We start from the raw sequence: 16954 nt of genomic DNA, 5'->3' as shown, positions 1-16954 counted from the left end.
CTTCCTGCTAGGAAGCAGTCTCCAAGGTCTCCCTCGACCTCTGCCATCTCTCCCTGAGACCTGGGTGCTCTTGTGGCCTTGAAATATCATTTCTGGGCCTCAGACTATGGCAGGTCAATATCAATGGCAGGTGCCTTTATCAGCTCTTGAGTTTAACTGCCTCTGCATAATTCCACCAGCTGATTTTTCCTAGTTGCTCATAACTCATCTTTCTTGGTTTTATCTCTTTCGCTGAATGACTGACTTTTCTCGGTGCTTCTTTCTACAATACTTGTTTTCACTGCTGTTGGTACTGTTGGAAATTTACCACTGTCATAGATCCCACACCTACCACCACCACATATGGCACAGTGCCAGAGGTAACTGCACCTCTGTCCCCATCATGGTCTCCTTGAGGTTCTCCTGCTTAGGTTTCAGCTTTGAGCCTTCTGCGCTCACCTTCCTTGGGGTGGAATCCTGTGATTCTCTCCCTCTAGACTGGGGTCTTCGGCTGCAGACCCCTGAAAGTCACTATGATCGCCTCAGCAGGTCTGACTTCAGCACCTGCAGTTCTCTTCTCTCAGGAACAGCAACAGGGTTATTGAGTGACCCAGTCAGCTTTCATAAAGCAAAGTACTATTTATTCAAAGCAAAAGCATTTCAGAGAAAACATAATAAAAAGCTTATACACAAGCCTAGCTTACCAGGCGGTCGCCCACCTTCCACATGGAGAACCTAGTTGGTCTAATACACTTCAGGTCCTCCCACAGGATCCGTTTCTGTGTTGGTCACAGACCCAGGTCAGGATCTGTTATTTTATAGTTTCCAGGCCATGACTTACAAAGGCCTTTGAACCAGTTCAAATCAGCCTGTGCGTTTTTCCCCAGGGCGTAAAATTTAGACTTGCAACCTGCATTGTTTCAGTATTGGGAATTTTCATTAATTGCTCTCCTGGTGTCCTTAGTTCCTGCAGGAATCATTCTCTATCTTACCCATGTATTGCTAGCAATACAACCACTAACAAAAAGAGCAGGTCAAAACTCAATTTCCATTACTCTGAAAAATTGGACATTTTGAAGTTTGTTTTCTTTCCAAATCGAATTAAAACAGTTTCAAAAAGTTTCCTGAGAAACAGAACTTCTAAAAAATGTTTTGGATACTGTGTTTCATTTAATGAGTTCCTCATTTTTATATTCTTACGTTTCATGTTAGTAGTACCATACAATGCGCACTACTGACATGTCATAATATAACAAATTTAAAATAGAATATTTCAACTATTTTATTTTTAAAAATCACTGAGGGCAGATGTTATTTAGTACGGATTGAAACATCAAAGTGTCTCCTGTTTGCACTGTAATGAAACCACTTGAGGGTCGATTTGTCCTTTAAAACAGCAGTTCTCAAATTTCATTGTACCACAACCCCCTTCTCACAACAAAAATTACTACATGACCCCAGAAGGGGGGACCAATGCCCGAGCATGCCCGAGCCCCACCCCTTGGGTGGGGGAGCCAAAGCCCAAGCCCCGGGCAGGGTGGACCAAAGCCGAAGTCCAAGGGTTTCAGTCCCAGGTAGGGGGCCTGTAACCTGAGCCCCGATGCCCAGGACTGAAGCCCTCAGGTTTCAGCCCTGGGTGGTGGGGCTTGGGCCCCAGCAAGTCTAAGCCAGCCCTGGCGACCCCATTAAAATGGGGTCGCGACCCACTTTGGGATCCCAACCCACAGTTTGAGAGCCACTGCTTTAAAGAGTATTACAAAGAAAGATACCAATAATAATGCATAAACCTAGAGAGCACTGGTAGGAATGACAGTTCCCCAGCTATCAGACTACTGCTCCTCTTTGTACTACATCCCTTTGGGGAGGTCACGATGGCCAGCTGAAGACAGGACTTGGCTGGAATGACTCCTGCCTCATCTCAACCACTTGTGGTCCTTTCACTCTTCCCTCACTTCCCCCCAACACTGGTAAAAAGAGTGTTATCTCTTACCCAGAGTAATGCTTTTTAGAGTTCTTCTTTCTGATGACACATACGATAACAGCGATGAGCACCAAGACAACTAGAGTCACACCAATGGCTATTGCTACCACCACGCCAGTGGAGAACGCAGGCAGATTGTCTGGGGGGAAAAAAGATTCAACACTTTGCTTCATTTTTTAGTTAGCAAAAATGTGAGCCACAAAAAGTCTCCTTCCTCCCTTAGATCCTTTCAGAGCAGGAGGAAGTCACAGAGTCAAGGGTGAACACATGCAGCACAAACGGAAAAGCTAGCCGAGGACAAGCAGAGTTCTGTCTGTTCTGAGCATGCATTCCAAGTACTTTACATAAGAACAAAAGTTTCCATAAACCAAGGATAGAGCCTCCATTTTAACCATTCAAAAGTCAAGGAATGCAGAAGTTAAACGTACAGCAAGAACCTTGACTCATGTTACACATTACTTTGTTCTCCGGTACATCTGTGCAAATCCCATTAAGGTCAGTTGCAAAGAGTAGGCACATTTGAGGGAAGAAATGGGCATAAGTAACATATATTGAGATCTACTGATAAATAATATATAGTTGTTGTAACACAGTTAAGTAGCATGCATACAGCACAACTATAATCCAAGAGTATATATGTGAGCAAAGGAAGGCTACTTCTAGAGTCCTTACAAGTGCTTCCTCAACCTTAATACATCACTGTACATATCTGTAATGTTTCCTTTTCAAGTTATCGAAGAGTGACAATATTAGTTTGCTCAAATAGTCTCCAACACATACCTTTTGAGTGAGGCCAAGTGAGAACAGCCAGAACAGTTAAAAAAACAAAATGAGCACAAAGACTGCTTATAATGGAAGTCTGAGCCCAGGTCTACACTATGAGGTTAGGTCGAATTTAGCAGTGTTAGGTCAATTTTATAAGCAATGCAGCAACACAGCCAACCCTATTCCGTTGACCTAAAGGGCTCTTAAAATGGACTTCTGTACTCCTCCCTGACAAGAGGAGTAGCGCTAAAGTCGACCTTCTTGGGTTGAATTTGGGGGTAGTGCAGATGCAGTGTTATGCAATTCAACAGGATTGGCCTCCGGGAGCTATCCCAGAGTGCTCCAATGTGACCGCTCTGGACAGCGCTTTCAACTCCGATGCACTAGCCAGGTACACAGGAAAAGCCCCAGGAACTTTTGAATTTCATTTCCTGTTTGGTCAGCGTGGCAAGCTCAGCAGCACAGGTGACCATGCAGTGCAAGAATTGCAAACAAGCTCCAGCATGGACTGAACAGGAGACACTGGATCTGATTGCTGTATGAGGAGAAGAATCTGTGCAGGCCGAACTCCAATCGAAAAGAAGAAATGCTAACATATATGCCTAAAATATCACACAGGGCATGGAGGAGGGAGGCTACACCAGGGACACACAGCAGTGCTGCATGAAAGTTAAGGCGCTCAGGCAAGCCTACTACAAGACAAAGGAGGCAAACAGTCACTCTGGGTCAGAGCCCCATACATGCCGCTTCTATGATTAGTTGCATGCCATTATGGGGGGGACCCTACCACTACTCCACCACTGTCCGTGGACACCTGCAAGGGGGGTTGTCTCACACAACACAGAGGAGGATTTTGTGGATGAGGAAGAAGAGGAGAAGGAGGAGAATGCGCAGCAGGCAAGCCGAGAATCTGTTCTCCCCAGCAGCCGGGACCTTTTCATCACCCTGAAGGCAATATCCTCACAAGGCGGGTTCCCAGACCCTGAAGGCAGAGAAGGTACCTCTGGTGAGAGCACATTTGTAACTACACTACAGGGGTTAAAAGCAACTGTGTTTAATGTTTTATTTGCCCTGAAGAACTAGGATGCATTCGTGGCCAGTACAGCTACTGGAAAAGTCTGTTAACATGTCTGGGGATGGAGCGGGAATCCTCCAGGGATATCTCCATGAAGCTCTCCTGGAGGTACTCTGAAAGCCTTTGCAGAAGGTTTCTGGGGAGGGCTGCCTTAGTTTGTCCTCCACGGTAGGACACTTTACCACGCCAAGCCAGTAGCAAGTAATCTGTAATCACTGCAGCACAAAGCATTGCAGCAAATGGTCCTCGGTTTTGCTCGCATTCATGCAACATTTGGTCTTTATCTTTCTGTGTCAGCCTCAGGAGAGTGATATCATTCATGGTCACCTGACTGAAAGGGGGAATTCTTGTAAGGGAACAGTAAAAGGACCCCGTTCCTGCTGGGCTGTTTGCGCTTGGCTAAAAGGGATCATCCCAGAGAATAGCCATGTGCTGGGGGGAGGGGTGTACTGCACATCCAACCCAAAACCGCAGCCCCTCCTTTTAAATGGCAAACCCAACCAGCATTGCTTGCTAAGAGAAAGAAGAACGCTGCAGTTTGAAACCATTCCCACATGTTATGAAGGCTTTAGAAGCCAACCCCGTGTATCCTTTGGCTTACCATGGCTGCCGGGAAACCGAATTCTGTTGCCCAGCCTTGTGTGATGTGTTACCATACCGGCAGGTGCTCAATATAAAAGGCAAAATGCGACCTTGTATCTAAAGCACATGTGCTGTCTGCTGTGAATTGCTTGATTCACTGTGAAAGTCTCCCTTTTGTTCACAGAAATGTATCTTAAATTTTACTCTCCCTTTTTATTCCCTCTGCAGGTGCAAATGTTTCTATGCTCCCCATATCAACTCCATCCCTGAAGTTATCGCAGACTAGAAGGCGGAAAAAAAAAAAGCACTCGCGATGAGGTGTTTTCCGAACTCATGCAGTCTTCCCGCACTGATATGACACAGCTGAATGCATGGAGGCATTCGGTGGCAGAGGCCAGGAAACCATTCAGTGAGTGTGATGAGAACATGCAGGAGATGCTGAGGCTAATGGGGGAGGAAACAGACATGCTCAGGCGTCTGGTGGAGCTGCAGGAAAGGCAGCAAGAACACAGCCCACCGCTGCATTCATTGTATAACCGCCTGCCCTCCTCGCCAAGTTCCATATCCTCCTCACCCAGATGACCAAGAATGCGGGGGGGCGCTCTGGGCACCCAGCCATTTCACTCCAGAGGATGGCCCAAGCAACAGAAGGCTGTCATTCAAACAGCTTTGATTTGTAGTGTGGCTACAATAAGCAATGTGGCCTTGTCCTCCTTTCCTTCCCCACCTCATCTGGGCTACCTTGTCAGTGATCTCACTTTTTTTCTTTAAATCAATAAAGAATGCATGACTTCAAAACGACAGGGACTATTTCCTTTGCCAGCTGGTGTCGAAGGGGGGAAGGGGGACTGGCTTACAGGGAAGTAAATTCAACAAAGGGGGCGGTTTTGCATCAAGGAGAAAACCCACACAACTGTCACACCGTACCCTGGCCAGTCATGAAACGGTTTTTCAAAGCCTCTCTGATGCGCAGCGCGCCTAGCTGTGCTCTTCTAATTGCCCTGGTCTCTGGCTGTTCAAAATTGGCCGTCAGGCAATTTGCCTCAACCTCCCACGCCGCCATAAACGTCTCCCCCTTACTCTCACAGATATTATGGAGCACACAGCAAGCAGCAATACCAATGGGAATGTTGGTTGCAATGAGGTCTAACTCAGTCAGCAAACAGCGCCAGTGAGCTTTTAAACGTCCAAAGGCACATTCTACCACCATTCTGCACTTGTTCAGCCTGTAGCTCCTTACTACTGTCCAGGCTGCCTGTGTACGGCTTCATGAGCCATGGGAGCAAGGGGTAGGCTGGGTCCCCAAGGATAACTATTGGCATTTCAACATCCCCAATGGTAATTTTCTGGTCTAGGAAGTAAGTCCCTTCTTGCAGCTGTTCAAACAACCCGGAGTTCCTAAAGATGCGAGTGTCATGCACCTTTCCCAGCCATCCCACGTTGATGTTGGTGAAATGTCCCTTGTGATCCACCAGTGCTTGCAGCACCATTTAGAAGTACCCGTTGTGGTTTATATAGTCATTGGCAAGGTGGTCCGGTGCCAAGATAGGGATATGCGTTCCGTCTATCGCTCCACCACAGTCAGGGAACCCCATTGCAGCAAAGCCATCCACTATGACCTCCACATTTCTCAGAGTCACTACCCATTAGCAGAAGGTCACAGATTGCCTTGGCTACTTGAATCACAGCAGCCCCCACGGTAGATTTGCCCACTCCAAATTGATTCCCGACTGACCAGTAGCAGTCAGGCATTGCAAGCTTCCACAGGGCTATCGCCACTCACTTCTTAACTGTCAGGGCAGGTCTCATCTTGGTATTCCTGCGCTTCAGGGCGGAGGAAGCAACTCAAAGTTCCATGAAAGTGGCCTTATGAATGCAAAAGTTTTGCGGCCATTGAGAATCATCCCATACCTCCAACACTATGCGGTCTCACCAGTCTGTGCTTGTTTGCAGGGCCCAGAGCCCAGAATCGGTGTTCCACTGTATCAACCTGCCCCACTGCCACCATGATGTCCCAATTGCCAGATTCTGTGCTTTCAGGAACGTCTGTGTCCACGTCCTCCTCACAATCGTCCTCATGCTGGCATCTCCTCGCCAGGTTCTGCACATACTGCAGGATAATGTGCGAGGTGTTTACAATGCTCACAACAGCAGTGCTGAGCCGAGCGGGCTCCATGCTTGCCGTGTTATGGCGTCTGCACAGGTAACCCAGGAAAACAGATGCAAAACGATTGTTTGCCGTTGCTTTCAAGGAGGGAGGGGAGACTGACGACATGTACCAAAAACCACCGGTGACAATGTTTTTGCCCCATCAGACATTGGGAGCTTAACCCAGAATTCCAATGGGCAGCGGGGACTGTGGGATAGCTACCCACAGTGCACCACTCCGTGAGTCAATGTTAGCCACGGTATTGAGGACGCACTCCACCGACCTACTGAGCTTAGTGGGGACATACACAATCGACTGTATAAAATAGCTTTCTAAAGATTGACTTCTATAAAATCAACCTAATTTCATAGTGTAGACATACCCTGAGTGCATTAACTATACCATTGCTGTTTGGAAAAGCTATCATACATAATTGCAAGGTTTTCCATACCCTTCACTTGTTTCAAGGTCTCCAATTAAAGCTATAAGAGTTTGAATGAGACAGTCCAGGGTTGCATTTACTTTAGATAACAGCACCACTGCAACCGGCCCCGGGTACAGTTGAACTACTCAGGTTTCAAGGGTGCAGAGCATTTGCATTAGGCATTTGTTTCAGCCTGCTCATGATGTACTATGTCCACATAAGGCATTCCCACAGCAAGCACTGTAGGTTATATAGATTGCTGTACCCTAGACTATTGCAAATGCCCAGTACAGCTCCCTGTGCAAATGCACGAAGTTTATGGAATATTTGCACATTTTGTCCTTTCCACATTTTGTTTTGCCCCCTACTTCCTGCGTGAGCTGCCGACTCATTGTCACGGCTCTGTCACCACTCTAGCGGATGTCATGATGAGGCACCTTTTCCTTCTGCACCTAGTGCCAGAGGCACTGGTAGTTATTACAGTGGGCACCCTGCTTTTTTGGGCGGCTGGGGTCTGTGCAGAAACTAGTGATAAGCAGCTTTTTATTCTCCCCATCTTTTAGTTTTAATTTTGTTTGTTTTTGTTTTGCAGCTGAACTACTTCCCCTCCGTTTCCCTTTAGGAACTAAAAATGAACAGGAGCCATCTGCCCCTGGTCTACAGGCAGGATATCCCCTCTAGGCCGTTCTATGTGATCCATTCCCCACTTAAGGAAGAGGAGCCCCAGCGGATGCATCACTTCTCACAGGCAGAAGGGGAGAGATGCTTGAGCACCATGCAGCGATAAGTGGAATTACTGTGGTGTACATGGGAGCCAATAGTCACTTTAAGAAAAGGAGTACTTAGGGCACTGTAGAGACTAACAAATTTATTTGAGCATAAGATGAAGTGAGCTGTAGCTCACGAAAGCTTATGCTCAAATAAATTTGTTAGTCTCTAAGGTGCTACAAGTACTCCTTTTCTTTTTGCGGATACAGACTAACACGGCTGCTACTCTGAAAATAGTCACTTTGTTTTTGTTTTCACATCTGAGAGTGGGAGATGCTGCTGAAATAGCACCCAGACAGCCCTAGCATCCCGCAGTAAAGCACAGAGATGCAGGAAGACGTGCCTCTGTATGTCTGCTAACCCACCACTGATTGTCTTGTGTAATTCAGGAAAATCCCAAAGGACCATGTTTTAAAATATTTAAAAAGTTATTTCTCATTATACTTGTGTGCTTTGTGAGAGTGGTATCAAAACACTTTTTTTTTTTTTTAATTAATCAGTATGGATATCAAGCTTGTCATGATGCTCTGGATTTTTATTCCTTAGGGTAAAGGCTGGAGCACTACTTCAAGATCTATAGGTTTTATTAGCCAGAACAGAATTTTTAAAAATTGGTTACAGAAAGCAAGATGCTAGTTTTTACAAAATCTAAACGAATTACTTTAACAGGAATGTTAAAATCTATCAAATGCATCTGAGACTTATGACAGTCTTCTACAGGTAAGCTACCTTAGTTCTACTATATTTGGGACATGTGGTTTGAGTACCAACACAGGACTATGAATCCTTATCAACTTGTCAATTAAACAACTGGCTGAACTGCAATATTGGTGCAATTGCCTATAACTCAAGCCTAAATTTAAAACACACTTTGCTTTACGAAGTTGTCAATTTAATTCAAATGTTACCCTTTCTAATGATACTCCTAGCTAAGGCCTGGTCTACGCTACACGGTTTGGTCGAATTTAGCTGCGTTAGGTCAATTTAAAAATGACTGCGTCCACACAACCAACCCCGTTCCGTCGACCTAAAAGGCTCTTAAAATTGACTTCTGTACTCCTCCCCGACGAGGGGAGTAGCGCTAAAATCGACCTTGCTGCATCGAATTTGGGATAGTGCAGACGCAAATCGACAATCGCAAATGGCCTCCAAGAGCTATCTCAGAGTGCTCCATTGTGACCGCTCTGGACAGTACTTTGAACTCCGATGCACTAGCCAGGTACACAGGACAAGCCCTGGGAACTTTTGAATTTCATTTCCTGTTTGGTCAGCACGGCGAACTCAGCAGCACAGGTGACCATGCAGTCCCCCCAGAATCGTACAGCGTAGAATGTTTCTACGCTCACCTATCATCTCCGTCCCTGATGTTATCGCAGATTAGAAGGCAAAAAAAAAAAAAAAAAAAAAAAAAAACACCACACTCGCGATCATGTTTTCCAAGCTCATACAGTCCTCTCACACTGACAGGGCACAGCCTAATGCATGGAGGCATTCAGTGGCAGAGGCCAGGAAAGAATTAAGTGAGTGCGAAGAGCGGAGGCAGGACACGATGCTGAGGCTAATCGGGGAGCAAACAGACATGATGAAGCATCTGTTGGAGCTCCAGAAAAGCCAACAAGAGCAGAGATCCCCGCTGCACCCACTGTATAAGCACCTACCCTCCTCCCTATGTTCCACAGCCTCCTCACCCAGACGCCCAAGAACGCGGGGGCGGGGGGGGAAGGCTCCGGGCACCCAGCCACTCCCCTCCAGAGGATGGCCGAAGCAACAGAAGGCTGTCATTCAAACAGTTTGATTTTTAGTGTGGCTACAATAAGCAACATGGCCTTGTCCTTCCATCCTCCCCCACCCCACCCAGGCTATCTTGTCCATTATCTTTTTTTTTTAAATTAAGAAAGCATGGTTTCAAACAATAGTTACTTTATTTCTGAAGGGGGAGGGTGGTTGGCTTACAGGGAATTAAAATCAACAAAGGGGGCAGGTTTGCATTAAGGAGAAATACACACAACTGTCACACTGAAGCCTAGCCAGTCATGAAACTGGTTTTCAAAGCCTCTCTGACATGCAGCGCGCCTTGCTGTGCTCCTCTAATCGCCCTGGTGTCTGGCTGCTCAAAATCGGCCAGGCGATTTGCCTCAACCTCCAACCCCGCCAAAAACGTCTCCCCCTTACTCTCTCAGATATTATGGAGCACACAGCAAACAGCAATAACAATGGGAACGTTGGTTGCGCTGAGGTTTGACCTAGTCAGCAAACAGCGCCAGCAAACTTTTAAATGTCCAAAGGCACATTCTACCACCATTCTGCACTTGCTCAGCCTATAGCTGAACTGCTCCTTACTACTGTCCAGTCTTCATGAGCCATGGGTAGGCTGGGGTAGGTACGACCGTGCAGTGCTGCCAGCTGGGAGAGCAGCCTGAGGCAGAAGCCTCCAGCTCGCATGATATTCCAGGTAGGACTGAATCTCCATGAGACGAAACTTAAATAAGAGAATGACCTGAAGTCTCTGGCTCCCATTTGGTGCTCTAAGAGGAGGATAGCCATGTCTGTCCAGGCGCCCCGATCAATCTCACCGAGGTCTGCCAGGAGCACCCAGGAGACGTACGACGGCTATCCGTCCTACTGCACCATCTGCTGCGAAGGTAAGGAGCTGCTGCTGTGTAGCAATGCAGTACCACATCTGCCAGGAGCACCCAGGAGACGCATGGTGACTGTGAGCTAAGCGGGCTCCATGCTTGCCGTGGTATAGCATCTGCATGGGTAACCCAGGAAAAAAGACGCGAAATGATAGTCTGCCGTTGCTTTCACAGAGGAAAGGAGGGGCCTGACGCCACGTACCCAAAACCACCCCCGACAATGTTTTTGCCCCATCAGGCATTGGGAGCTTAACCCAGAATTCCAATGGGCAGCGGAGACTGTGGGAACTGTGGGATAGCTACCCAAAGTGCACCGCTCTGTAAGTCGATGCTAGCCACAATAGTGAGGACGCACTCTGCCAACTTAATGCGCTTAGTGTGGACATACACAATCGACTGTATAAAATCGGTTTCTAAAAATTGACTTCTACAAAATCGACCTAATTTTGTAGTGTAGACATATCTTAAGATGCAATTTACTCTCAAATATGCCAGTAACAATTGAAAACTATTCCTAATTCATCTCAAATTTACCAGTATTGTAGACTTTTATGCCACAATAGCCAAGTTTTCAAACAATGGTAAAATTATTTTACTGACAAGTCAAAGAGTGTCTCCCTCCTAACGGAGAACTTGAGAGCTTGAAACCACAAGATGCATCACTTCCAGATTGATACTATTCAGGGACTTTCTGTCCCAAGAGCAAACCTTGTTGTGACCAGTTTCCTGTTAGAGTAAGGCTAAATATATGCAGCAAGTTCTTTAAACCTTAGCTCTCAGTTACTTATTTAGTATTATTTCTAAAGAACTATGGTTAAGCTTGTAACTAAAACAAAATGTATAATGCATACCTGTAAGTCACTTACAGAACTGACTCAGCTACATGCTGTATGCAGTGTTGCAGCTTTATTGGTTTCAAGATGTTAGAGAGACAAGGTAGGTGAGGTAATATATTTTACTGGACCAACTTCTTTGGGGGGGGGGGGGGGGGGGGGAGGGAGGGAGAGAGAGAGAGAGGGGTCCTGAAGAAGAGCTCTGAATAGCTCAAAAAGTTGTCTCTCACCAACAGAAGTTGATCCAAAAGCTTCTGAGCTACACAGAGCTCTTCTTCAGGACCTTTCTCTCACCAAAAGAAGTTGATCCAATAAAAAATATTACTTCATCCACTTTGTCTCTCAGATACATGCTTTGGGAAGTACTTAACTTGGTTATATTAAGTTATCACATGGCAAAATATGCATAAAAATCTATTTATCAGTTGAAATGGATACAAAGGTATCAACATTTGCAAACATCTCAACATTTGCAAGAACTAATTTCTTAAGATTGAACATTCAGGTAGTTAATTTCAACGAAGGTGTTCTGACAGCTATAGCTGGCTCTTTTCCCAGATTTCATTGTCTCCCAAGGACTTTAAAGAAACAGATAATATGGTATGTGTCTTAGGACAAGATAAGGTGTTGGGGGATAGGGAGACCCTTCAGTAGGCAGCTAGTGGACTGTCTCTTTTTGTCGAGATACCTCAGCCTCAAGGATCAAATAACTGAACATAAAAAAGGCCTCTCAGCCATTACCAATGGGCTGTCTAACCTGTTCTTGGCAAAGCCCATGTGAGCCAATCAGAAAGTTACCTCCTGCTTCTGACAAAGACTTGCAGTGTTCCATTTGGAATACAAGTGTCTTATGTCACCTTCTCACCATCCAGTGAGAAAAGTTGTCCCTTGAATTCCTGCAATAGTTTATTGCTGCTTTGTCCATGGAAAATTCCATGATCTTTGAAGTGGAAAAAAATGGCTTGCACAGTTTACAAACATCTTTTTGGAGTGATATTCTGTTGCAGACAAGGGAACTGCACACCTTTGTCTCAGCTCCTGATTATTCTTAATTTCAGGTGTAAACTTAAAATTGCTTTTGTACACTAAGCTGTTTGTGTAACTGTTTACCAGCCGATGACTACTCTGTGACCACATAGGCATTCGCTGTTCAGTGCTTCTTCAAAGGTTTTGCATTATAGTCAATGTATCACAAAAAAATTGTAATACTTCTGTTAGTGATCAGTTACATATATGTTCTTAGTGAAGACCTGCCTCTTTTTGTTTAAGGTTGCCATGGTAACAAAGCTCTTTCAGACTTGGAATCCAATTTAGGTAGCTTAAGAGCTTTTATTATATCTTTTAAAAAAAAAACCTATAAGCTATCAAACTGATCTATTTTATATAGACTTTGAATTACTGAGTACCTTAGAAGAGAGAAAGGCCTTGCCTGCATAAAAAGTTGCACTGATTTAAATAAATGTGTTTCTGTAAAAGTGATTTAGTTAAACTGGTATAAACCCCAGTTAATTTACTAAACTAAGCTAAATTGATATAAGCCTCTCAAATCAAGAGGGGTTTGCACTAATGTAGCTACACCCGAAAACTGACCATTAAACCTGTGAATCTTGTGTACAGACATGATCTATAGCATTGATATGCATATCCATGATTATCATTAATTAATTCCATATTGATCTGTCCTCACTTGTTGATCTGGGGATACGGACATCACGAGAGCTGGTGATATCTGTATTGTAGGGATGGGCAAGAAAACACCCAGGCACTGCCTAGGCTGCTATCCAGCTTGCCTAGTATTAGGTGAGGTGTTCAGTGGCCAGGCAGAACCAAGAGCATCACTAGTAGTAGTAGCTGAATGCCCGTGGACTTGCAGAGGTGTAATTCATAAAGTTGTGCATAAAATGCCAAAAATGTCTGATTTCCAGTGATGACTGAACCTGGTGATATTCTGAACAAAGGGTATGTCTACACTATGAAATTAGGTCAAATTTATAGAAGTCGTTTTTTTAGAAATCGTTTTTATATATTCGAGTGTGTGTCTCCCCACAGAAAATGCTCTAAGTGCATTAACTCTGCGGAGTGCTTCCACAGTACCGAGGCAAGCATCGACTTCCGGAGTGTTGCACTGTGGGTAGCTATCCCACAATTACTGCAGTCTCCGCTGCCCATTGGAATTCTGGGTTGAGATCCCAATGCCTGATGGGGCTAAAACATTGTCGCAGGTGGTTCTGGGTACATATCGTCAGGCCCCCGTTCCCTCCCTCCCTCCGTGAAAGCAGCAGCAGACAATCGTTTCGCACCTTTTTTCTTGAGTTACCTGTGCAGACGCCATACCATGGCAAGCATGGAGCCCGCTCAGGTAACCGTCACCGTATGTCTCCTGGGTGCTGGCAGGCGTGGTACTGCATTGCTACACAGCAGCAGCAACCCCTTGCTTTGTGGCAGCAGATGGCACAGTAGGACCAGTAGCCGTCATCGTCACGTCTGAGATGCTCCTGCCCACGTTGGCCAGGAGCACCTGGGCAGACCTGGGTGCAGGGACTACATTAGAAGTGACTTGACCAGGTCATTCTCTTTAATCCTGCAGTCAGTCCTATTGAATCATCTTATGGTGAGCAGGCAGGCGATACGGATTGTTAGCAGTCCTATTGTACCATCTTCTGCCGGGCAGGCAAGAGAGGAGGATGGCTAGCAGTCCTACTGCACCATCTTCTGCCGAGCAGCCATGAGATGTGGATGGCTTGCAGTCCTTCTGCACCGTCTGCTGCCAGCCAAAGATGTAAAAGATAGATGGAGTGGATCAAAACAAGAAATAGACCAGATTTGTTTTGTACTCATTTGCTTCCCCCCCACCCCAGTCTAGGGGACTCATTCCTCTATGGGGACACTGCAGTCACTCACAGAGAAGGTGCAGCGAGGTAAATCTAGCCATGTATCAATCAGAGGCCAGACCAACCTGCTTGTTCCAATAAGAACAATTACTTAGGTGCACCATTTCTTATTCTCCCTTCGATCACCGCTTGCAGAGGCAATAAAGTCATTGTTGCTTCACATTCATGCATTCTTTATTCATTCATCACACAAATAGGGGATGACTACCAAGGTAGCCCAGGAGGGGTGGTGTAGGAAGGAAGGAAAATGACACACAGCACTTTAAAAGTTTACAACTTTAAAATTTATTGAATGCCAGCCTTCTGTTTTTTGGGCAATCCTCTGTGGTGGAGTGGCTGGTTGGCCGGAGGCCCCCCTACCGCGTTCTTGGGCGTCTGGGTGTGGAGGCAATGGAACTTGGGGAAGAGGGCAGTTGGTTACACAGGGGCTGTAGCAGCACTCTGTGCTCCAGCTGCCTTTGCTGCAGCTCAACCATACACTGGAGCATATTGGTTTGATCCTGCAGCAGCCTCAGCATTGAATCCTGCCTCCTCTCATCACGCTGCCACCACATTTGAGCTTCAGCCCTGTCTTCAGCCTGCCACTTACTCTCTTCAGCCCGCCACCTCTCCTCCCGGTCATTTTGTGCTTTCCTGCACTCTGACATCATTTGCCTCCACGCATTTGTCTGTGCTCTGTCAGTGTGGGAGGACAGCATGAGCTCAGAGAACATTTCATCACGAGTGTGTCTGTTTTCTTTCTAATCTTCACTAGCCTCTGGGAAGGAGAAGATCTTGTGATCATTGAAATACATGCAGCTGGTGGAGAAAAAAAAAGGGACAGAGGTATTTTAAAGACACATTTTATAAAACAATGGCTACACCTCTTTCAGGGTAAACCTTGCTGTTAACATTACATACACAGCACATGTGCATTCGTTACAAGGTCGCATTTTGCCTCCCCCCACCACGTGGCTACCCCCTCAACCCTGGTAATTGGTTGAGTTATCTCTGAAATCACAATGGTCTAGGTCTCTTGGCATGGCTAACAGCAGGGAACATTTCTGTTCAGCCACAGGCAAACAGCCCAGCAGGAACGGGCACCTCTGAGTGTCCCCTGAAGAAAAGCACCCTATTTCAACCAGGTGACCATGAATGATATCACTCTCCTGAGGATAACACAGAGAGATAAAGAACGGATGTTGTTTGAACGCCAGCAAACATACACTGCAATGCTTTGTTGTACAATGATTCCCGAGTACGTGCTACTGGCTTGGAGTGGTAAAGTGTCCTACCATGGAGGACGCAATAAGGCTGCCCTCCCCAGAAACCTTTTGCAAAGGCTTTGGGAGTACATCCAGGAGAGCCGCGAACGCCAGGGCAAATTAATCCTTTCACATGCTTGCTTTTAAACCATGTATAGTATTTTAAAAGGTACACTCACCGGAGGTCCCTTCTCCGCCTGCCGGGTCCAGGAGGCAGCCTTGGGTGGGTTCGGGGGTACTGGCTCCAGATCCAGGGTGAGAAACAGTTCCTGGCTGTCGGGAAAACTGGTTTCTCTGCTTGCTTGCTGTGAGCTATCATCTTCTTCGTCCCCAAAACCTGCTTCCGTGTTGCCTCCATCTCCACTGAAGGAGTCAAACATCACGGCTAGGGTAGTGGTGGCTGACCCCCCTAAAATGGCATGCAGCTCATCATAGAAGCAGTATGTTTAGGGCTCTGACCCGGAGCGGCCGTTCGCCTCTAGTTTTCTGGTAGGCTTGCCTCAGCTCCTTAAGTTTCACACGGCATTGCTTCAGGTCCCTGTTATGGCCTGTCCTTCATGCCCTGGGAGATTTTGACAAAGGTTTTGGCATTTCGAAAACTGAAATGGAGTTCTGATAGCACGGATTCCTCTCCCCATACAGCGATCAGATCCCATACCTCCCGTTCAGTCCATGCTGGAGCTCTTTTGCGATTCTGGGACACCATCATGGTCACCTCTGCTGATGAGCTCTGCATGGTCACCTGCAGCTTGCCACACTGGCCAAACAGGAAATGAGATTCAAAAGTTCGCGGTTCTTTTCCTGTCTACCTGGCCAGTGCATCTGAGTTGAGAGTGCTGTCCAGAGCAGTCACAATGGAGCACTCTGGGATAGCTCCTGGAGGCCAATACCATCGAATTGTGTCCACAGTACCCCAAATTCGACCCGGCAAGGCCGATTTAAGCACTAATCCACTTGTCAGGGGTGGAGTAAGGAAATCGATTTTAAGTCGAAAAAAGGGCTTCAACATGTGGATGGGTGCAGGTTTACATTGATTTAACGCTGCTAAATTCGACCTAAAGTCCTAGTGTAGACCAGGGCAAAGAGTGTTCTCTTAAGTCATGCTTGTAGCTGTTTCCATCATTTCACACTGACTCAGACATTCTAGGTTTCAGAGTGATATCTGGGTTTATTGTGTGGTGGTCATATTGGGGGAGGGGAGGCTGCATTGCGTCATCGTACTGTGCTGGGAAAATTGTGTGGATTCGTGTTGGTGGAGAATGAGGGGGGTGTGCTGCAGTGAGGGGCTGTGTGTTTGCAGCTATTACACTGATGGTTGTGCTGGAAGATTTATGAGGGTGGCAGTTTGGCCAGGTAATACAACATTTGTGCAGTCTCCCTAATACAACCAATGAAATTGTTGCATGCAGATTAGCTGTAGACCAAGGGTGGTAATTGGTTGAGTTATCTCTGAAATCACAATGGTCTAGGTCTCTTGGCATGGCATAGACATGTGCCTCACTGTAGCTGTACACCACATGGGTGTAATTAAAGTCAAAATGGCTGAGAACTTAAATTGGACAGTAACATACCATAAAACCCAGTGGATTATTCAACCAGGTGAGATTCTGAACAAAGAGAGCTCTCA

The 16954-nt window shown here is 46.2% G+C and overlaps 1 protein-coding gene across 2 annotated transcripts in view; it reads right to left on the bottom strand.

The window, feature by feature from the left end:
* MPZL1 (myelin protein zero like 1) overlaps window positions 1-16954 on the bottom strand; it is a 61984-nt gene that overhangs the window by 21852 nt on the left and 23178 nt on the right. For both annotated transcript variants that reach the window (XM_037906762.2, XM_027820015.3), the window contains exon 4: window positions 1970-2099. In XM_037906762.2, the coding sequence (XP_037762690.2) occupies window positions 1970-2099 (130 nt within the window). The remainder of the gene's footprint in view (window positions 1-1969; window positions 2100-16954) is intronic.

This window comes from Chelonia mydas, chromosome 1 (genome assembly GCF_015237465.2).
Source record: "Chelonia mydas isolate rCheMyd1 chromosome 1, rCheMyd1.pri.v2, whole genome shotgun sequence".
In the NCBI taxonomy this organism is placed as follows: domain Eukaryota; kingdom Metazoa; phylum Chordata; order Testudines; family Cheloniidae; genus Chelonia; species Chelonia mydas.
The sequence above is the reverse complement of the archived record's forward strand: the minus strand, read 5'-3'. Positions and strand labels throughout refer to the sequence as shown.